This window comes from Lissotriton helveticus, chromosome 7 (genome assembly GCF_964261635.1).
Source record: "Lissotriton helveticus chromosome 7, aLisHel1.1, whole genome shotgun sequence".
NCBI classification, from domain to species: domain Eukaryota; kingdom Metazoa; phylum Chordata; class Amphibia; order Caudata; family Salamandridae; genus Lissotriton; species Lissotriton helveticus.
Genome location: NC_136068.1, coordinates 1610035214 through 1610058861, shown reverse-complemented (window position 1 = coordinate 1610058861; position 23648 = coordinate 1610035214). Strand labels below are relative to the sequence as shown.

General features: G+C 44.6%; 1 protein-coding gene across 1 annotated transcript in view; it reads left to right on the top strand.

The window, feature by feature from the left end:
- The window catches only part of LOC144770590 (cathepsin D-like), a 288565-nt gene extending 266568 nt beyond the window's left edge, over positions 1 to 21997 (top strand). Inside the window, exons 9-11 of the mRNA XM_078655246.1 lie at positions 18157 to 18684; positions 18745 to 21157; positions 21209 to 21997. Coding sequence (XP_078511372.1) covers positions 18157 to 18318 — 162 coding nt within the window. The 3' untranslated portion in view covers positions 18319 to 18684; positions 18745 to 21157; positions 21209 to 21997. The remainder of the gene's footprint in view (positions 1 to 18156; positions 18685 to 18744; positions 21158 to 21208) is intronic.
- The last annotated feature ends 1651 nt before the right edge of the window (positions 21998 to 23648 follow it).

Sequence of the window (23648 nt, the reverse complement as noted above, 5' to 3'; positions counted from 1 at the left end):
TACTCGGGCCTCAACCTTCCATTGTTTGTAGCCCTTCTTCCAAGGACACAGCATGGGGCTTTCCAAGTACTGATAGATTATTGATGGAAAATAGCAACATGCAGTGTCCCAGACAAATATATGGATTACCCTCTTGTGACTTTTACTTCTTGAGACATCATACTTTTTCAAACACAAAACAGTTCCAATACTACTATCTATGGTTTAGAGGGAATAATGCACCTTATTCTCAAACAAAAAGTGGCGGCTTCTCCATTTGAGCGGAGGAGCGTCGCCCCACAAGTCAGAGAGCTTAACAAGCATTGGAAATGCAATAGGTCTCGCAGCATTAGAGTTAGTGCATTTAGAATTGTTTATGGGTTTTTTGTTGTAAATCTTTTGCATTTTTATTTTTTGTAGCCAATGCTAAAGAATTACAAATCAAAAAAGCAATAAACATTTGTAAAAGCTTTAACTAAAAATCCTGTGAGACCTATTGCACTGTGTGAGGGTGAGGTGTTGAGGGTGAGTGGATGCGATGGTGGATGTAGTGGTGGTGGATGCGGTGGTGGTGGATGCGGTGGTGGATGTGGTGGATGCGGTGGTGGATGTGGTGGTGGATGTGGTGGATGCGGTGGTGGATGTGGTGGTGGATGTGGCGGTGGATGTGGCGGTGGATGTGGCGGTGGATGTGGCGGTGGATGTGGCGGTGGATGTCATGGTGGATGCGGTGGATGTGGTGGTGGTGGATGCGGTGGTGGATGTAGTGGTGGTGGATGCGGTGGTGGTGGATGCGGTGGTGGTGGATGTGGTGGTGGATGTGGTGGTGGATGTGGTGGTGGATGTGGTGGTGGATGCGGTGGTGGATGTGGCGGTGGATGTCATGGTGGATGCGGTGGATGTGGTGGTGGATACGGTGGTGGATGTAGTGGTGGTGGATGTAGTGGTGGCGGTGGATGTGGTGGTGGATGTGGTGGATGTGGTGGTGGTGGATGTGGCGGTGGATGTGGCGGTGGATGCGGTGGTGGATGTGGTGGTGGATGTGGTGGTGGATGTGGTGGCAAGATTGATTGGTGAAATTAGTACATGCAACCGGAGTAGTTACAGTCCTGTAATGAATGTCTACTGTTGGATTTATAGCTTATTAGTCGGGTCTTGCTATTATGAGCATCGTTCAGCTTTATCTGAAGTCTCATTTGAAGCAACCTCTCCAACCCACTGATGATAGCTTAATTTGCTTTGCAAAGATTTGTAATTGCTCTGTCACTAAGTACATCCTAGAAGAGATGTTGCATCAAAGTAATTACAACACTGACTCGCCAGAGATCAAGTTGTAAAAACCCAAGATGACACAGAACTAAATTCTAAGATGATAGTAAAATCTATTAAGAGTATCCATCCATCCACTCATTCACTATGAATTCTGTTATGGAAGATGTGTAAAATGCTTCAAGTTAAATACACAATTTCTCTCTCATAAGATGGGGAGTAACTCATTTTAGGGACTCTTCGGGATTACATTTTAGGTTAATATAATGTAAGTAGTAAAAAATATACTTTTTATTTTTGCTTGCTTTGTTTTGATTAGTTTTATAAATACTAACAATAAGCCCGTATTTTTTAAGCAATTCAATGCAACAGAAAATGCTCTTAACAGGAACACAGAACGCTGCTATCAAGTGAGTAACCGCTAGATGGCAGAGCGTAGATGAGTAAAGTACAGGGAAGACAGGATGTGTTTAAGTGCCACTCCTCCGACTCCAACAACGAGGTGCGAGACTGCTAGTTTCGGCTTGGACGAGGAGTTGTCCACTAATAGTTAATCAGTCTAACTTCCAAACACTTCCCGGGCAGAGAAAAACACCGCGTACTGTGAAACGGACCACGGGCGGCAACAGGTAATAAGCACCGGCAAAGCAGACACAAGCTGGTGCGATCGTTACATTTTTAAAAATGTTTTTCCTGCAAGCCTAAACCTCTTTAAAAAAACAAGAAGCAGGAAAAGTAAACATGTCACCACCAAAACTTGCCAGACTAATAACACTGGCAGTAAGAACAACAATTCCAAAAATAGAAACGGCACATTTAATTGTGAAAAAATTTGACTTTGTGTTGTTTCTTCCACAGAGGCGGACTTGGAATAGGTGCAGAAACACTTTTCAAATTACTGTAAAACGTACACACGTATATAAAAAGAAGGAAAACAAGAACATCGACAAAAGAACCAAGACGGAGGGAAGAGAGGGGAGGGGGGAGGAGAAATGCGACACGGCGGGAAGGGGCAGGCAGGATGACTCAGGGGAGGGGGCGGAGCGGCATGTGGGTGTGAACAAGCCGGGCCTTTGAAGTGAAGCTAAGCTTCACTTCAAAGGTGTCGGAGGAATGCGGGCGGCTGTGCACGCGCTTTTAAGCTCAATGCACATGCGCATTGAGCTTAAAAGTCACGGGCACTGCAAGGAATCGCCACGATTCCTTGCAAGTTAGATAAAGTGTGGATGAGCCCCTATAGTCTCGCTTGCTCGATGCGCATGCGCATCGACAGGCGAGACCTAAAAATAAAATGGTAATAAAGTTAGTTTATTACCATTGTATTTTTGAGCAACGCATCCCTTACTAACTGCCAGGATGGGTGGGGCTAGCACTGCTGAGTGGCAGCAGCAGGTAGCTGCATGCTTTAAAATGTGCTTGTGTATTTGGCCGGCCGTCTTGGGGCGGACAGCAAGACTTAGGCGTTTTAAAGTTCCCTTTTTATAGCTGTCTTAGATATGGGTTGTGCCCTATTTATCTTTAGAGGTTTCTCAGATGACACTGTGGTCCTTGTTATGAGTTAGCTAGAATCTGGTGTGGAGATACAGTGGGCAAACCACTCCTCCCCTGCTTGGAGAGCAGAGCAGCCCCGCCCACCCACCCGCCGCAAAGCAGCAGGACCTGACCCATAAAATGACAATAACTCTAAGTTATTGACATTTTGTGCTTCTCACTGTTAAAAAGCAGTGGGGCGACGCTCCTCCGCCATAGCGGAGGATCCGTCTCTGTCTAGATTTTTGTCCCTTTGCAACTATTGCCATTATCATGCTAGTCAAACTCAAGGCAAGCAGGGGATATGCATGATCCAAAATTGCATTAAGGCAGATGAGGCCTTGTAGATGGTGGGTCCAAGGGAGCCAATGAGTACATCCAAAGTCCTGTGCAAGTCTGGTCATCCAGGTTCAAAACAGCTCCTTTTTTGGGAGGACTATAGACGTCCTAACTGAATACCAAAGACTGATGCACACCCTATACTCAGGATGATTAGCTTGTTGATTGGATGTCTGCTGCTCAGTGTTAAATTAAAGATGTCCTCACGGTTGGTTGAAGTTAAGGGTTTATTCAGGAACACAGCATAAAGGTACAGCACCAACTGCACAGCAGGATACTCAGCTCTGGAATGAGTGATCCATGAGAAGACATGCATCGCTGCATTCCATTACATAGCCAAGGTTCCTACATCTCTACGATTACAACACATCCCTCTTTCAATCAGGAAAGAAAAATCAACAAAGAAAACAAAATGTGAACATTTGCACAACAGAAAACCAAAAGTTAAAGAGGTCCTGCAAAGGAAACATGGCATAAAAGAAACATTGCAAAAATATAAGTCATAGTCAAAGCCTTTTAACTATACCAAAGATCCTGCAAAGAAAACATGATATATAAAAAACACAGCATCAATATAAGACATAATCCTTGTACTTCACAGGCAGATTTCTACATCTTCCCGAGGAAGCATCAGCTTTCCTGCTTTAAATACCTTCACTCAAGTAGTTATAACCATCAGACATACTACTCTCATGTGGAGCACGTACATTTGAGGATTTTCCAGTATATCTCACCAGCCTAGATATGCTCCACATGCAACCCGTGTCAACTTTCACAACATTCTTCCTGATGGCAACAATTGTGAAAGGACCAATGAAGCCAGAATTCCCTTTAGGAGTATGTTTTGGGGTTTTCACCATAACCCTGTCGCCAAGGCTCCACTTCTTGCTCCTTACAAACCTCTCGGAATCATAGATCAATTTGTATTTTTGCTGATACTCAGAAATTCTAGAACGCCTTGCTTCAACAGACATACCCACATCAATACATGCAGGCAACCAAGATGGGTTTAACTTTGAAACAGCCTTCCTTCCTCTCAAGGCCTCAAAAGGAGACCTTTGTGTGACTACATTAGGAGTAGTCCGGTGTGCCCACTACGTATCTCTCAAAACACTGCAGAAGGACAACCTAGACTCAAGAGCACGCTGAGCACAACCTTTGACAACCCAGTTCATCCTTTCAGTCAAACCATTGGCCTGTGGTGAATATAAGGCCGTTTTCTGATGAACTATGTTGAGATCCTTAATAAACTTGCCCATCTCATGGGACACAAATTGCACCCCATTGTCCGTAACCAAACATTTAGGCACACCCTCAGAAGCAAATACATCCCTAAGAAAATCAATAACAGTTCTTGCGTTCACAGTGGACACACACAGGCGACCACCCATTTGGAAGTGTAGTCCACCAACAAAAGAACAAAACATTCATAGGAGGGCAAAAGTTCAAAAGGACCTACAATATCTAAGCCTAATTTTGACCACACAACATCAGGAACCTCTACAGGAGATAAGGGCGCATGATTGGGGATGCGAGACTTATCGCTGGAGGCACACAAGACACAATCCTTAACAGCATTTTCAGTCATGTGATCCATACCGGGCCACCAGTATCTCTCTCTCAACCAAGCTTTGGTGAGACTTCTTCCCCAATGACCCTCATGAGCTATGTTAAATATTTTGTCTCTGAATCCAACTGGCGGAATCCCTCTGTCTCCTCTCATAAGATTGCCACAATAAAACGACAACTCATCTCTCACAGCCCAATATGCTTTCATTTATTTGTCTAAAACTTTATAGTCAGGAAACCCCTGACTCATCCACATCCGGAGAGAAGAAATAATTTTGTCTTCCTTTACACCACCCAACCATTCACCACTGGACAGAGCTGGCTCGGCAACCCAACATGACAGTTTCTGTCAGGTACCCACAAGTCTTACCTTCTGCTTGTGACGCAATCCCGCAGAGACGACATGAGCCACCACCACCATCCCCACCTTACTCCAGCAGAGGTGTGTGTACTGACTAGGATGGCGATGGGTTTGGGGAAGGAAGCCAGAGATAATGGAGATGGTGTCCAGAAGACCAGTTAAAGAACCTCCCTCTATCCGGAGAATGTCCGGGAAGCACCGTCTGGCTAGGAAAGACAAGAGCAGACCCTATTACTAAGGACTCAAACAAACCCCCACTCCTCATTGACATAGACACATGCGTAATAGGCAATCACCTTGTCAGGGAAGCACCATGAAGTAAGGAAGTCATAAACAGCAAGAATCACTGTGGACTAGCACTCCTGCGCACGAAAGGAAAATGTTGGCGCCCCAGCGCGACGATGTGCAAACCAAACAATGCGCTCCAGCACGGAAATGAACATGCAAAACAAAGCGCTCCTGCGCGAGAAGGTACAGTCTTGGCGCCCCAGTGCGATAATGAGCTAACTAAACAATGCGCTCCAGCATGGTGATTCGCCACAGAAACAAGGCGCTCCAGCTCGGAAATGAATATGGAAAACAAAGCACTCCTGCACGAAAAAGAACAGTTTTAGCACACCAGCGCGATGATAAACTAATTAAACAATGCACTCCTGCACGGTGATTTGCCACAGAAACAAGCACTTCAGCGCGGTCACTGGCACACAAGACAAGGCTCTCCTGCGTAATTATGCCCCAAAGCAAGCCACCATAAGGAACAACCCAGCGCGCCTGTGCTGGATTGTACGAAATGAAAAAGAGGTAACCAAGCTGCGCTTCTGCGCAGACACAGAATACCTGTGAGAGGCGTATGCCTTAGTCCTGGCATATGAGGTCAGCAAAGGCAGTATCCGAAGCGCCGTCCCGGCGGAAACTGCAGTTCATATGCGGTTTCCCCCGGACGCACTGGATGCCATGGTGGTGGCTTCCGGTAGCGGAACTAGACCGCTAACCTCAAGAAAAATGGAAGTTGGGTAGTCTAGTTTCCACGTGTCGAGGAGCACACAAACCCACCGCAGTCACTCGGGAAGCCTACAGAACCATGATAGCGCCCCGTCCAAAACAGAACCCCACCCAACACCCGCAGGCTCAGACAGGGGTGGCAGGGCGAGGGCGAAGGGGATGATCAACATGGAAAGCACGCAGCAATCGGGAGCGTGACGTACATGAGACAAGGGTTCCCAGGACTGCTCCTCTATGCCGTACACCTTCAAGTCCACCAGGTAAAAGAGCTTACCCCGGGTACGACAGGAATCGAGGATAGCCCTGACCTCATATTCAATGTGGTTGTCTCTTAGGACAGGAGAAGGAGGAGAGGACACGGTGCAATCAGGGTGAACAGCAGGGACACCTGGAAGACAGGGTGTGCCTTCATATGTGGGGGTAGCGAGAGCTTCATGGAAACACGATTGATCACCCTCTCTATGGAATAGGGACCCCCAAAGCAGGACAGAAGCTTCTTGGGGCCATGCATGTTGAGGTTATGTATAGAGACCCACACCCTATCTCCTTTCATGTAGGCGGGTTCCGTTTTCCGGTGTTCATCAGCGTACTGCTTGTAAGTCTCTTTGGCCGTAGCCAATTCAAAATGGGCTTGTTGCAAGAGGTTGCGAAGCATGGTATGGTACTCCTGAACCGAGGGCGAGGGACAGGTCAGCGCTTCCCAGGGTACTGTTCGTGGATGTCTCCCTTGGAGGCAATAAAAGGGAGACATTCCTATGGCTGAATGCATGTTGTTGTTGTATGCGTATTCCACCATCCACAGCACTTCCGCCCATTCCTTGTCCACCACCAACAGCAAGCAGCGGAGGTATTGCTCCATGGTATGGTTCGCTCTCTCCGCCTGGCCGTCGGTTTGGGGGTCATACGCAGACGATAAACGTACGTCCATGTCCATGGCTGTGCACACTTCATTCCAGAACCTGGATACGAATTGCGAGCCTCGGTCTGTAATAATCACAGAAGGAATGCTGTGTAGTCGAACCACGTTTTGCAGGAAGACCACTACCAGCTCTGCCGCAGAAGGCAGTTTCTTCAGAGGTACAAAATGAGCCATCTTGGTAAGGTGCTCTACAATGGTAAGAACAGTGGTATATCTTGATTTGGTGGCAGGCAATTCCATAACGAAATCCAAGGACATGGAGGAACAGGGATGGGATGTAACAAACCTACAGTGGATCCTGGCATGTTTTTTCCTTGGGCACAAACCGCACAACGAGCTATGTAGGTCTGTGTCTCAGCATCCAATGTAGGCCACCAGAAACGTCTCTGCAACAGATCCACAGTTTTACGATATCCTGGATGGTTGGATAGCGAATGGTCATGACACATGTACAGCGCTTGTTGTTGGCGGGCAACACAGCGCTTGTTGTTGGCGGGCAACCAACGGCGGGTAATATCTGTCTTTCTTATACATGAGTCCGTTCTGTAAGGTGATCCCTTCATTATTGCTTACCAAGGTAGCCGGATCTGCCTGGATAATGTTGTCTCATAGCTGGGAGAGGAAGGTAGAGGAGAAGACCATGCCCTGGAAACAATGTTCAGGAATGATAGATGCCGGCTCAGCTGTTGGCATGGTTTCGTCTGTTTCCTCGAGGCGAGACAGTGCATCGGCCTTGGCGTTCTCTCTACCGGCTCGGTACGTGATAAGAAAGTCATATTCGTTGAAAAACAGAGTCCAAAGCAATTGTCTGGATGTAAGGGCTCGGGCTGAGCAGAGGAATTGCAGGTTCCTGTGATCCGTGTAGATGGTCACGGGGTGTTTGGCGCCCTTCAAGTAGTTGCGCCATTCCTCGAACGCTGTCTTGAAGGCCAGGAGTTCTCAGTCTGATATTGTGTAGTTTCATTTGGCCGGTTGCAGTTTTCTGGAATAGAAAGCCACAGGGTGCAGTAGACCCGTTCTGGCGTCTCTCTGTGACAACACACCCCCTAGAGCGTCTTGTGAGGCATCGGCTTCCACTATGAAAGGATGTTCTGAGTCGGGGTGTATCAGGATGGGAGCCGTAGTGAACCTCCTTTTCCATTCCTGAAAGGTGTGTTCTGCTCCAGAATCCCAGCACTACAGCATACCCTTGGGTAGCAGTTTGGTGATGGGACTAACTATACCGGAAAAGCCTGTAATTAAATGACGGTAGTAGTTGGCAAAGCCCAAGAACCTTTAGACATGCTTCACGGTGGTCGGAGATGGCCATTGCAATATAGCTTCCACTTTTCCATTTTGATACCCGCAGGGGTAATGATGTGTCCCAGGAACACGACAGCAGTGGTATGGAAGACGCTTTTCTCCAGTTTGACGTACAAACCGTGTTGTTCTAGTTGTTGCAGAAGGGTCAGTACATGTTGGACGTGTTCTGGAGTGGTTTGTGAAAAAATCAAGATATCATCAATGTATACAATACAGCATAGGTCGATGTATTCCCTTAGTACCTCATCAATGAAGAACTGGAAGGTCGCTGGAGCGTTGCAGAGTCCGAAAGGCATGACCTGGTACTCGAAGAGACCGAACCTGGTCCGAAACGCGATCTTCCATTTGTCACCCTTCAGGACTCTGACGAGATGATAGGCCCCATGCAGGTCTAGCTTGGTGTATAAGGAGGAGTTCTTTACCTGGTCCAACAGGTTGGATAATTGGGGTAGAGGGTACCGGTTCTTTATCGTGACGGTTATTCATCGCTCTGAAGTCAATGCAGGCCCTAAGGTCCCCCTCCTTTTTGGCCACAAAGAAAAGAGGAGAGGACCCCAGAGACCTGGAATGGCATATGAATCCGTTACGCAAATACTCATCCAAGAAGGAGCGGAGATGTTCGTTTTCTTTTTCAGTAAGGGAGTATATCTGACTGCAAGGAAGCGTGGAGCCAAGGACCAGGTCTATTCTGCAGTCAAAGAAGCGGTGAGGAAGAAAAGTGTTGGCTCCTTTCTTGTCATACACCGCTGCTAGGTCCAGGTGTTCATCCGGCACGTTTCCGTGGGTAGCCATACCCGTTCCAGCCAATGGTAGAGCATGGGCCTGTACCGCTCTGACACCGGATGTTTCGCTCTGTGTATAACAAGAGGAGGTACATTTGGCTGAATCCATGGTCATGATCCTGGGTGCCTTATCAATCCGTGGATTGTGGTACACTAGCCACGGAAGACCCAGTATCACTCGAAACGGGGGTGCATCGATGACATCAAAAGCGATGGTTTCCATGTGGTGGTTTTTGAACGACATCACCATGTCCTCAGTTTGGAACCGGATGAGGCCGGAGGTAAGGTCCGTACCATCCACTGCTTTTACAGTTTCCAGTTTTGGCTTTCGTACAGGAGCCATACCTAGGTCCTTCATGTACGGGGTATCAATGAAGTTGCCTCCTGAATCGAGAAGTGCGGTAACCCACCATCCCTGGCCTGTCTGCGCTCGTAAGGCTACTTCCAAACCCAGAAGATGGTTGTCACGAAAAAAGGCAGGGGTCGCTGCCTCGCTGGACGAAGAACCCAGTAGTTGGACCCCTCTGTCTACTGGGTTTCTCCGTTTCCCGACTTGTCTCCTCTAGATATGGGTAGGGCAAAAGGCCTCCTTCCTCTTGCTCGGGTCGGCTTTACTGGGCATTCCCTGACGAAGTGTCCGTTCTTGCCACAGTACAAACATTGATTCTGTTTTCTTCTTTTCTCTCTTTCTTCGTTGTTAAACGGTCCCCGAACGCCGCCTATCTGCATAGGTTCCGGCACATCACTGGGCTGAGCTGAGTCATTTTTGTTTTTTTCTTTGAAAGCCAAGAAGCGGTTTTCTCCTCCCATGGTTTTCTCGGTCTTTCGCTCCTGTATTCTGTAATTCACCTTGATCACTAGATCGATGAACAGTCTGATTTCTTCTGGTGGTTTGGGCATCTGTGCTATTAGGTCTTTCAGTTCATCACGTAAGCCCCTGTAAAAAACGGACACCTTCTTGGACTCGGGCCAATGGGCTTCAATGACAAGTCTACTGAAGGTGATGATATAATAGAGCAGGTCTGTGTTGCCTTGTTTTAGACTGAGCAGTTCGTTGTCTGCGGCTTGGACAAGGTGTGACGGGCGAACATACGTCGCATAGTCTCCTTAAAAACTGGTAGATTGTACAACATTGGGTCGTCGTTTTCCACCAACAAAATGGACCACTGGGCGGCATTACCCCCCATATAGGAGAGAATAAAGGCAACATTGGATGCGTCGTCAGGAAAAGCAGTTGCTCGAGCCATGAAGTGCAGGTGGCACTTTTGTAGGAAGACACTGTATTTGGTGCTTTCGCCATTTAAGCGTTCAGGTAGAGCTAATTGAATGGGGTGCGGCCTATCACTTGTATGGTGTTATCTTGGTTGGAAGGAGCAGAAGCGCTCTCAAAGGTAAACAAGGATGGTCGTAGCAATCCCTCCTGCCTAACCCTAGAAGGAGAAGGTCGACACCATGGACCCGTTACACCAGCAGCCATCTGACCATGTAAGGTCGCCATGTCCTGGCGTAGGCTGAGGTTTTCTGCCTGCATGGTGGTAAGCATAGCCGCTATGTCCTGCAGGGTGATTTCGGGATCGCTCATGTCGCCCAGGCAAGATATATCACTTGGGCTTCGGATTCTGTCAGGTACCCCACAAGTCTTACCTTCTGCTTGTGAAGCAATCTTGCAGAGACGACATGAGCCACCACCACTGTTCCCACCTTACCCCAGCAGAGGTGTGTTTACTGACTAGGATGGCGATGGGTTCGGGGAAGAAAGCCAGAGACAATGGAGATGGTGTCCAGAAGACCAGTTAAAGAACCTCCCTCTATCCGGGGAATGTCCAGGAAGCACCGGCTGGCTAGGAAAGAGAAGAGCAGACCCTATTACTAAGGACTCAAACAAACCTCCAACTCCTCATTGACATAGACAATTGCGGAATAGGCAATCACCTTGTCAGGGAAGCACCATGAAGTAAGGAAGTCATAAACCGCAAGAGTCACTGTGGACTAGCGCTCCAGCGCACAAAAGAAAATTGTTGGCGCCCCAGCGCGATGATGTGCAAACCAAACAATGTGCTCCAGCGCGGAAATGAAGATGCAAAACAAAGCGCTCCTGCGTGAGAAGGAACAGTCTTGGCGCCCCAGCACGATAATGAGCTAACTAAACAATGCGCTCCAGTGCTGTCATTCGCCACAGAAACAGGTGCTTCAGCGCGGTCACGAGCACAGAAGACAAGGCGCTCCTGCGTGATTATGCCCCAAAGAAAGCCACCATAAGGAACAACCCAGCGCGCCTGCGCTAAATTGTACGAAACGAAAAAGAGGTAACCAAGCTGCGCTCCTGCGCAGACATGGAATACCTGTGAGAGGCATATGCCTAAGTCCTGGCATCCAAGGTTGGCAAAGACAGTATCCGAAGTGCCGTCCCGGCGGAATCTGCAGTTCATATGTGGTTTCCCCGGATGCGCTGGATGCCGTGGTGGTGGCTTTTGGTAGTGGAACCTCAAGAAAAAAATAAGTTTGGTAGTATAGTGTCCACATGTGTCGAGGAGCACACAAACCCACCGCAGTCACTCGGGATACTCAGAAGCCTACAGAACCATGACAGTTTCAGTATCATTCTGTGTGCACTCAACCAGCAACCATGAGAGACAATCAGCAGACTTGTTATGTGGAAAAGTAAATTTTGCCATGTTCTGTGTCCCTACGCCTCATCCATCATATGTTATGTGTGCATGACCAATATGCATATGTTATTCCCCATGTCTGTTTAATGACGCAATTACAGTTGTGTTCACCTCTGGTATGTCATTTTCCAGTCCTCGTGAATACTACGAATATTAGGCCTATGTAAAGCTATGTTGCCACGTTTCCCAGCGTGCACGTTATTCCATTATAAAGTCCCCGTTTCTAGGCCTCAAAAGGGCCCGGACATCAGATTCGGCTCCTGTCTCCTGAAGCCTCGCTGAGGAGCGATACAGCCCCCACCTGTATCCTCGACCCTTCACTTACTTCCTGCCTCGCAGTGCCCGGTGCAGCTTGGTTCTGCCTCTGAGTCTGCCAAAAGTATGTTATGGTTCCAGCTATCAGTTCAGTCTTCTTTTCTCTGCATTTCTAAGCTACTGAACTGCATCAATAGTTTCCGTCATTGTCTAGCCTTTAGGGCTCCACGTTAGAGAAAATACTGTATTTAATGGTCATTTCATATTCTTCATCACGCACTACATGTAGAATAATGCATGGTCCAGTCTTAGAATCAAGTTAGCCTCTTCCCCACATGACTTCTAGTTTATATCAACATGTTCCCTAAACATCAGATACCAGATAGGGTTTAGGTACATGTCGCTCCGACCCTCCAGACTCTAGTCTCTGCTCCTAGCACAGAGTTCATAGCCCCCAGCTTCTCCTAGTGATACGTCATTGCCAGTTTACGCGCACCATTAGGTTAGAGGTCCCGGCTCCTTAGGTAGCCTCCTCCTATGTTTCCGCCCTATTCATGACATATTCTGTTACGTTTGCATCACATGTCTATGTATACTCCCAGTTACACCTACTTTTACTGTTATCTTTCGCGACTGCTACGCGTCACGCCTTCTGCTCCACCCACTGTTACGCCTACTGCAATGTAATGCTATGTGTTTGCGCTATGTATATAAGTTCATGTATTGTTATTAAAAGCCAGCGCGCTCATCCCAGATCAAGCCCCAGCAGCTGCTGGGTCATCCTATGCAGGTTGTCCTGATCCTGTCCTTATGCTGTAATAAACCTGCAGAAACTCCTACTACCTCGAATCTTGACTCTTATTTTATTGAGCTATCTGTTATTCATTCATTCATTCAAAAATAGATCCGGTATTATTTATTTATATACCACAGTTACTAGGGCCAGGTATATACCGTACGCGGAAATTATATTCCTGGAGACCTTCACTCCAGCATCTGAGTCTTGCTGTGATATTTTCACTGTGATGGCATGAACAAATTTGGACTAGCGGGCAATGATCAGTGCGAACCAAGAATGGAATACCCCAAAGATAAAACTTAAAGCGTTGCTCAAACCAAAACACACTCAAGGCTTCTCTCTTAATACACGAGTAGTTGACTTCTGCATCCCTGAGATCCTTTGAGGCAAAAGCGACTGCTCTCTCCTCCCCATCCACAACTTGAGAGAGCACCGCCCTCAACCCCTTGAGGCTGGCATCAGTAGTAAATATGGGTTTGCGATTGACATCAAAATGCCCTAAAGTAGACATCCTCCCAATTTCAAATTTGATGTTATCAAACGCTCTTTGGCAGTCATCAGACAACAGGAAATGCGTACCTTTTTTAAGCAAACTCCTGATGGGCTCAGTCACAGTAGCAAATCCTTGCACAAACTTGTAATAGAACTCAGCAAGCCCCAAGAATGACCTCACCTATTCCTTATCCTGAGGTGTGGGAACTTTTACAATACTTTCTGCAAGTTCTAACTTGGGTTGGATCCTTTCTCCTGAGATCACATGTCACAAATATGTAACAGATCTCAACCCAATGCGACACTTCTGTTTCTTAACAGTAAGTCCCCTCTCCTTCAACCTCACCAAAACACAGGTTAATGTCTCACCATGTTCTTCTTCACTCTTACCATAGACCAAGATGTCGTCCTGGAAGAACATGATGTTAGGTATTCCCTCCAGAACCATCTTCATGTTTCCTCTGGAAACATGCTGCTGCCGATGCCAACCAGAAAGGCATTCTGAGGAAGCAGTAAGCTCCCAGAGGTTTCACAAAAGGATGTAAGATGCCTTGAGTCTTTATGTAGCAGAATTTGGTGATAGGCTGATGACAAGGCTAACACACAAAAAATCCGGGCTCCTTTTAGCATGCTAAGGGATATGGGTAGATCGGCAGAGGTTGCCGATCTACCCATATCCATTCGTTCAAACCCCTCAAGTCCACACACATCCTGACGCTGGCACCACCACCCTTGGGGGCCAGAACAATGGGGGCCAACCATTCTGAGGCTTCTATTTCCTCAATAACTCCCAAACTCAACAGTCTTTTGAGCTCAGTCTCCAAAGGTCCCATCATCATATTAGGCACTTTTCTCACTTTATGCACACAGGGTACAGCTTTTTCTTTTAGAACAATTCGGTGCTCGAACCCTTTAAGGCAACCCAAGGTATCCACAAAGACTTCAGGAAACCTTCTGAAGTATTCACTACCTTGATCTTCACAGTCCACCAACATGACTTGATCTCTGGGATCTCTTGCACTTGGATTAAGCATGATTCCTAAGTCACGCTGGTGTCTCCATCCCAACAAATTGTCCCCTCTCTCAGCCACATATACTTTTCCCACAGTACGTCTGTTCTTAAACTGTATACAGGCTTCAACGTATCCAAGGACATTGATTTTTGCACCACTGTAGCTGACAGGATTTATGTCAGGTGGTGACAGTGTCATGCTGTCCTACCCCACTACCTCATCCCATTACTTTTTGCCAACCATGGTGAAAGGCGAACCAGAGTCAGCCAACACAACAAAGTCATGATCATCTACTGAGATGTTGCACTCAGGCATGGTTATTTTCCCTGCATCCACTTCACCATCCTTTTCACTGATACCTTATAGCACAGTACGCACAATCTCTGTTCCTTTTTCTGGGTTATGAGTTTTGGTAGATGACTGGCAAACCCGAGCATAATGTCCTTTGATACCACATTTGTTGAATACTGACTCTTTGGAAAAACAATGAGGATAGTTGGAGGAATGTGAGAAACTTCCGCACCTAAAACACTTAGGTTTAGGAAACTCCCCAGCAGTTTTGTCACTGGAATTGCTAATACTATTCAAAGACTGGCCTTCACGGTCTATTTTCATTGCTGTTCCTTTGAAAGGACCATGCACTTCTGCATCTCTCTATGAAGCCTTTTGCTCATCACCAGGAGAAACTTTGGCTACATTGTCACTAGCCTCTAAAGCATCATAATCTACTAGAGCATGAACGTCACTTTGCCCTTCCTTTTTATCCTCACAGTTTTTCCTCATCTCTTTCACCCAGGTAGAGGTATTTTCCATACCCTCTACAATGGAAAAAGCTTCCACCAACAAGGGGTTCTTTGACAAAAGTTTCTCCTGAACTCGGGTGCTATTGGTGCACCTCACCAATTGGTCCCTGACTAGGGAGTCAGAAAGTTCACCAAATTCATAAGTTCGTGCCAGAGTCTTAATGGAGGCATCACAACTTCCTACCAGCTCAGCCAGACCTTGGACCCTGGTAAAAAACTTGTGCCTTCTAAAACAACAATAATACGGGGACCAACATTTTTCTCCAACATAGTCATAGACATCTCGTAAACATCAGCTGGCTCTCTGTCGCCATTACCAACTGGAATGAGGTCCATACTATCATAAATATTCCTTCCTTCTACACCTAAATTGTGTAGAAGAATAGCTTGTTTTCTAAATACTGAGAATTTTTTCTTCACCAATCGCCACAATGTAAGAGTCAAATACATTTCTCCATCTCTTCCAGGGAAGGATAGGTTCACTCATGGTGATATTAGACGAAGAGATGAGTCAATGAGAAATACTAAAAAAAACACACTCTGAAAATCCAATCTGTGCCAACGGTTAAAAACCCAAACTTGACAGTACTAACCACTGTAGAAAAATCGTTGCCAAATTAAAACAGAAGTAAAACAAAATCACTGCCGTACTCGAGGCAGATATAACACAGGTGTTATGCAAAATTGCCGACTCTCACCATGCATTAAAAACAGTGTGGGGATCAAATCCGAATTATACAGTCTATTGTGACAAGATGAGTCATAAATGATGAAATGCGGGTGAAATTTAGCGTGCATTAACTCTAAGAATGCACTGAGAAGTCTGTTTGTTGTTCAACACGGCATGCGTTTCAATATGCGTTCCAGCATCGATACAAAACTGACCCAAAATGGCTGCACGCCGCATCATCACAGCGCGAATACGTGCTGGAGTGCGTCATGTGTTTCAGGGTGTGTTCCAGCACAGAATTTATACGCTAGTGGAAGATGGAGGCTAAGCGCAAGACACCGCTCGTGATGTGGTAGTTAAAGAGGAGAGCCTCCCGTATACCCCCAAAAACCCAGCTTTTTGAGTGTTCAAACGCGGCAGAAACAAGGCAGAAAAAAATCATGGTATTCATAGTTCTCAGTCATGGTTTTTGAAGAGATAACATCATGGCCAGTAGAGTTGGCACAGTCTTTAAAAAATAACTGTAGAGTCGGTAAACAGGGGAGTGGGTGCTGTAAATGCCTGTCCCCAATCAGGCAAAAGCTCCCCATCGCCAGTGTTAAATTAAGATGTGCTCACGGTTGGTTGAAGTTAAGGGTTTATTTAGGAACACAGCATAAAGGTGCAGCACCAACTGTACAGCAGGATAGTCAGCTCTGGAATGAGTGATCCATGAGAAGACATGCATCACTACATTCCATGACATAGCCAAGGTCCCTACAACTCTAAGATTACAACACTCAGTACCAAAGCACCTTCGATCTTTGTATGTTCTGTCAGATAGCACTGAACCCCGGTGCCACGGAGGACATGGCCAAAGAGCACCACGGACACTGAGAGTGACTGATGAAATGTTGGCTTCACACCCTGTTAAAGTCCTGTTACCCCACAAAGTTTATTTCCCAGTTGGTGGAATATATTAGCTCTTTGTCTGAAGCTCAGCATCAGTTACCAACCCTACTGAAATACCCTGAATTCTATTAGACTGATGTGCTATACTTGGCTGCAAACCGAAGGTACTTTATATGTGTTCGTTGACTGATAATCTGGCAGCCAACAATTTAGTAACCCCAACGACTCATTTTCTTCCGATGTTGCTTATAGTGTTGGCCCAGGAGTTGTGTTTTGGGTCACATTTCAGAAAATGTGCTTCACACTGACTTTTCGCTGTTGTGTTCTATTATTCTGTTGGTATACTGAAGACTTTATCCTTACTGATCTTTATTGAATGGGGTAACCTTGGTTTCATGTAGTATCACAGACTAAACCCCTTAGACTAGTCTTTTAATGCTCCACCACAGCTGCCACTGGAGATTAAGAGAGTCCTGAGTAACTTTTGCAAACAGCAGTATCCAGGGCACAAGGACAGTAAGTAGAAATCACAGTAACAATCGATAATGTTGCCTAGTACTTCTAATCTACCCCAGTATGGCTTGTCTTTTCACAAAAGGTTTCAATTGTGGTCTTAAGGCTCTGTCTACCAATGCAGTCTCTACCTCTCTCTCTCACTCTCTCTTTATCTATCTCAGTATCTAAGACCTTAGCCTTAATGCTTTTTATAAACCTAGTCAGACATATTTCTGTGGATATGCCCTGTTCATTATTCCCATTCAAATAATATAAAAGCTTGACTGTCAAGTTGTAAAAATACAAACAAAGTTAATGAAAGCATTCCAAATGATGGTTTCATGTCAGTTAGGAAGGTTGATTACATTTTTATAGACTAGATGGCACAACACAACGTGATCACACTGACAACACAAGCTGTACTCTGACAAACACGTGACAGGTGATAGGTGACCTCTGCACAAGTAGAACCACTGGACCCCACTGAATAAAGACGTCTGTTTGCGGAAAGGTTGCAAGGACCATTCCTTGCATCAGAGCACCACCTATTTGGACGACCTGCAACATGTGGGCTCACGTACCATATGTTCATGGAGTAGACAATAGGAAATCTATAAACTACCAGTAATTACAGTCAAACTAACCACACACACACTCATGCACAAGTTTAGTGCAAGGTCACAATAGAGCATCCTCCTGTGGGACTACAAACAAAACATTAACTGTGGCCATAGAAAAAGACTTGGAGATACTGAATGGATAAATAACCTGCTCCAATGGATACACTCCCACCTGCAGATGGCAGATGCAGCTGACATCCCCAAAGTTGGCAATCAGCCAATTAATTTCCAGTGCTAGTCTATACAAAAACACACATAATAACATAATGTTCTAGGAAGCGACAGCTCAAGGCAGGAATCAATGTGTTGATTCACCAAAGTTGAAAGAATGAATATGTTTGGAAGATTTTTGCCCTCTTGATCCCTGTTTCAGTAATTCCTTCTCCTCTCCTCCCAGGTGTCCCGGTTCGGAGTGTCCATCTGTTTGAGTGGTTTTCTGGGCCTGGACATCCCACCCCCTGCAGGCCCTCTCTGGATTCTGGGAGATGTCTTCATCGGGCAGTACTACACCCTGTTTGATCGCCAGAACAACCGCGTGGGGCTCGCCAAAGCGAAATGAAGGGCTCAGGGGGTGGAGGAGGCTGCCAGGAGCAAGCCATTTTTGGAATACCAAATTTAACCAACGTTGTTTGATCTCTGTCTTAACCCGTTCACTTATAATCTAACACATCTTGTCCGTTATGCTCTTAAATTCCTGATTACACTCTTTTTTTACTCCCCATTATGTACTTTTGTTCCATGTTATTTTCTGCATCTGCACCTCTTGTTTCTATTTAAATCTCCTCAGTTGTATATTTACACACACACACATATATATATATATATATATATATATATATATATATATATATATATATATATATCATGTTTTGGGTGCTTTTACTGCACAAAATACAGTGGTATAAAACCCCATATTTCACATTGAGCCGTCAAATATGAGAAATATGTCATTGTTCCCTATAAAATATTGAATTCATCACAACAGTGCTCTCAAACAGCTCCGCTGACTTTTACCTTTGTTGGCTTATTAGAAATATGTAGCTTGGAAAAGCAAATTATGTTGCATAGTCATCTAAATTATGCAGTAAAAATGCAAATTATGTGCCACATTCTGTGGCTTTATTATTTCAATACATTTTAGCTAGAAATTACTTTGTGAAATCTGCAAATTATGTGGCAAGTGCAGCAAATATATAATTATGTGGTCAATGCCGCAGCTACAGAATCATATATTTTCACTGGCCTTCACTATTGTCTCTTGTTTTATCTACTATTTATCTGAAGAGGTGATTTAATCGAATTCCAATCACTGCTGACTATTAGCTGCACTTTAAAGAAAGCAGCCAACTGTTCGTTAAAAATGTAATATAAAAAATATATAATAGGTAGCATGTGTAATATAGTCGTATATTGCCATCTTGAGGTATTGGTCACATTTACAAACCATGCAACCTTTGACCTTGTGGTTCACGATGTCACCACAACCTTCTGAAAACAATATTGTACTGTATTACCTGAAAATATATTTTTACATCAACTTATATTGCAGTCAACAATATACAACAATAAACACTCTTTCCTGTGTTATTCCTATTCCAGGTTAAGTTGTCCCCCACTTCTTTCCCTTACCTTATCCTAGCCTTCCTTCAAGTCCCACACTTCTACCGACTTTCCAGATTGTTTTCAGAACCCTTTGTTCACGTTTTTAGGCTCCTGCCATGTCCCCTGTAAGTCACAAAACTCTCCTACACTTGGGCAGGATATTTGTCTGACCTCTATGGACATTTTTTTAATAAGAGTGTCTAAGTTACAAGAAACAAGTCATGTGTATTGCTTACGGAGTATTTCATATTGTCCTCTGACAGCAGCCCATAGAACGTTCAATAAATCGTATTTTGCCAGGGTATTTGTGTAGCTGCAATTTGCAAGAGTGTAACTCCTAGGGAGTGCGCTGGGTATACGTTCGGCTCCCATGCAGTATACTTGCCAGGGATCTAGTCATATTCTCACCACCATTGCTTCTGCTTCGTTCACCCCCCTCCCCCCCTCCCACCCCAAAAAAAGTATTGAATCAGGTCGGGCTATGGATTTATGCCCGATCTGCATGACATACCATCAACGTCTTTAATGGTAGGCCCAATTTCATGGGTCCTCCTAAAATCAGAGTGTACTCTTGTCTAGATTAGTCATAATCTCACATAGGCCTCCCTTACAAAATATGTGTATATTTTGTGATTCTTAGAGAAATTGGGTTGTGTATAATTCCCAATTCACTCACTCTGGACATTTCACCAGCTGCAAACTATTCAAATTATATGGTGAGGAACGGCTGAAAAATGTGGGATTACCACAAGAAGTGGATGGGGTAACCCCGATTTCAACAAAAAAATCCCATTCAAGAGGGCATCCTCAGTCCAATTCCAGATACTGCGTTAATCCTCCAACATAGAATTACCAATACCTGAAATATTACGTTAATTTAGGATGCAGGAATACTGATCGAGTAATTCTGGTCCTGTTGTAATGAAGACCATTGTGTCAACATTATATAGCCGCCCTCTGCTACCATTGGCAGGAATCCTTCAAGATTGAGTGTTCTCTGGAGTTGCTTGTGTTCTTGCTCAAGAGGACGTGGCATAGCAGTTTGGGCTGGACTGTCCTTTTTGGGGCAGGGCTGAGAGTAGTACATGGCTAGTATCTCTGTAGCAGCACATTGAGCAAAAAACAATGGACTGGAATGCAGACACGAGTAATTAACAGCGGCTGAGATTAATTCAAGCCTTCCAACCTCACTTTTTTGTTTTTCTTAGAATTCTTGCCCGACTTTGTTTATTGTCTCAGGCCCGATTCACAGAACTAATTTAAGACAAAATCCTACACTTACTACCATTTTGGTATTCACAGAAGGCACTTACTCATTTTGGTATTCACAGAAGGCACTTACACATAGATTCATGAAGCATTTTTGCAAGCGCAAACGGTGCGAATCGCAAAATTCGGCCGTTTGCGCCCTCAAAAATGGCATTTGAGATTCATCAATGGGTCATGTACTCGCAATTTGAAAAATCGCAAATAATTGTGATTTTTCAAATTGCGATCACATTTAAGGAATCTCAATCAGAGATTCCTTAAATGCTATTCATGATCCATTTCTGAATTGCGAATTCGCTATTTTTGGCCGCTATTTACCGTAAAGTCTGACTTCGTGGTAAATAGCCTAAATTTAGAAAAATGCACTTTAGTGCATTTTTCTAAGTGGTATGTTACACACACACATGTCCATGTGTGCGCGCAACATCAGGCTACATTTCCATTTCAGGGGTGATACAGGGTGTCCTTTGGACACCCCTGGCACCCTTGAAATCGCATTCTTATTTGAGATTAGCAAAGTGCTAATCGCAAATAAGGAATGACTCCCCATTCATTCCTATGAGCCTTTAGGCCCATAGGAATGAATGGGGAGTTATTCCTTATTTGCGATTAGCAATTTGCTAATCGCAAATAAGGAGGCTGTAGGAATCGCAATTTATTTTGCAATTTCTACATGAATCCCGATTTGCGAGTCCTTAATAGCGATTCCTTAATAATCGCTATTAAGGACTTGCAAATCGGGACAATGATGAATCTGGGGGTTACTCATTTCGGTATTCACAGAAGTTAGGAGTCCTAACTTTAGGACTCCTAAATGCCTTCTGTGAATACCCAAAGTCTTAAAATTAGGATTTTTCTCAGTTTAGGAGTAGTAAAGTTAGGACTCCTTACTTTAGGACTCCTAAATGCCTTCTGTTAATACCGAAAGGGTAGTAAGTTTAGGATTTTGTCTTAAGTTAGTTCTGTGAATCGGGCCCTCTGCCTTTTATCGTTTTGAGATTGATAAAATTGGCATCAAGGTGTAACATTTGTTTTTTGCACTTTGTAACCTGAGTGAGTTAGCACCATATACCAGATCAGTTAGCATTGAGTGTACCAAACTTTGGTATTCAGTCAAACTTTGGATATTTTTTAGTTATTTTGCCTAGGATAAATATTTATATATTTACAGAACGGAAGTCAGATAGTTAAAACTGGTGTTTGTCAAATGCTGATTCGATAAGAAATAATTTTAGATAAGAAATACACATTATATAAAATTAAAATCAAACAACTGCTTGCTAATATTCTTTTTAAAAATTTACTGTTTTACTTATACATTTTGTTCTGTTGAAAATGAGTAAAATAAAAGATTCATCAACAAAAAAGTGTTAGATTATTTTTATTGTCTTTACAAGTGATCATGAGTACTTAGAGACAATTAGTACTGTATTACTGGATAAATTTGCATTTGAAATGAATGTCCTTCGATTGGAAGTAATGTATACAACAGTATACGGGCAGATGAGAAGACTACATAGAGAAGAAGGAATGATATCTGATCGAGAGCAGTGAAACGCAGATGAACCACGAGCAGTGTTCTTGCAGAATATACATACATACTATTCAAATGAATGATACAGTATGTACACAGATACGGAATCACATTGGTGTGAGGAAATAGCCAAGATTTAGGATGGATGACAAGCTTAACTAGACCGTGGCAGATGTTCCACCTGTCTGCCAGGACAGCAGAGTCATTTGCTCCACCGCTCAGGATAAGGACCGTCTGCACAGCTGAGAAATCCCCATCTGCCTGGCAGGGATTTCTTTGCTGTGAAAGGACCCACCATTGAGGCAGCCATACCCTCACAACACTGCAGGTTTATAAGGCGGATACAATGTTTATAGCACCCATGCAGCAAACTTTTTTTGTTCGAGAATAAAATACCAAAGAGGAGGTGAATTTGTCTGATCCAAAAAAACAAATGCCCCTGACACTCTTGGAGTTTTTCCCTGGCCGTTGACCATAGCAGAGACTGGCAAGGAACATGACTGTTATCATTGACTAAACAGGGCAGGGCGGCCACCACTAAGACCCAGTGAGCCTGTGGCAGATGGAATCACCGGTCAGGGTTTCCCATTGGTGGGGCCAGCGAAAGGCTCCGCAGATAGTAACCCAGTGGTTCTCCCCTTTCTAAATGGGGTAGGGAAACATTGTGTTTGTTGGGGCGATCCTCCCACTCCGCTAAAATGTAAAAGAGGTTTGGATTTAAATGGGGGCGCTTAGGTTGTAAACACACTCTTAGAGCCCCCATTCTTAATCCTGAACTCAAACGAGTTTAGGTGGCTTGATGGAGCTGACTATGGAGGGTGATCCATTGGATGAATTGTGGCGAATTACATGCCTGAAACCTTGAGGAGGTGCAGCTTGGTGTGCATATGGGCAACAATCTGTAGTTGACCTTTGGTAACGAGTGATCCAGAGAACGACATGCACGTGCCTGAGAAAGGGATGAGGATAATTTTGAAGACTAGGGCAACTAGTTTGTAACTGAATCTTGTGTTTTACAGATAGCAGCCTGCTTAATATCAGTGAATCCAGGTGTTGGACTGTCAAGCAAATAGGAACAAAATAATGTTGTCAACATTAATTATTTTATTGTTGGGGAGATAGAATACAGCAGATATCTCACTAATTGGTAACAACTCAAATGGGTCTACTGTGTCCTGAGGATCATCCACTATGAATCTATCAAGATCTTACACTCCTCCTCAAGGAACCTACTGTGTGCCCCAAAATTAAATCGTAAAATATTACTTAGCTATTAATTTCACCTCTGCAAGACTCAGCAGCAGAATATTCTCCCAGTCATCTGAACTACTTTTATAAAATTCAGGAAATGTATCAATTTTATTATTTATGCAATTGTGTCATATTTTTCATGTATTGGTAAATATTTTAGGAGTAGGCTGTAAGATTAGAAGGGGATTTGGGACAAAATGTTTTCAAGTTTAATTAACAATTTTATGTGCTTT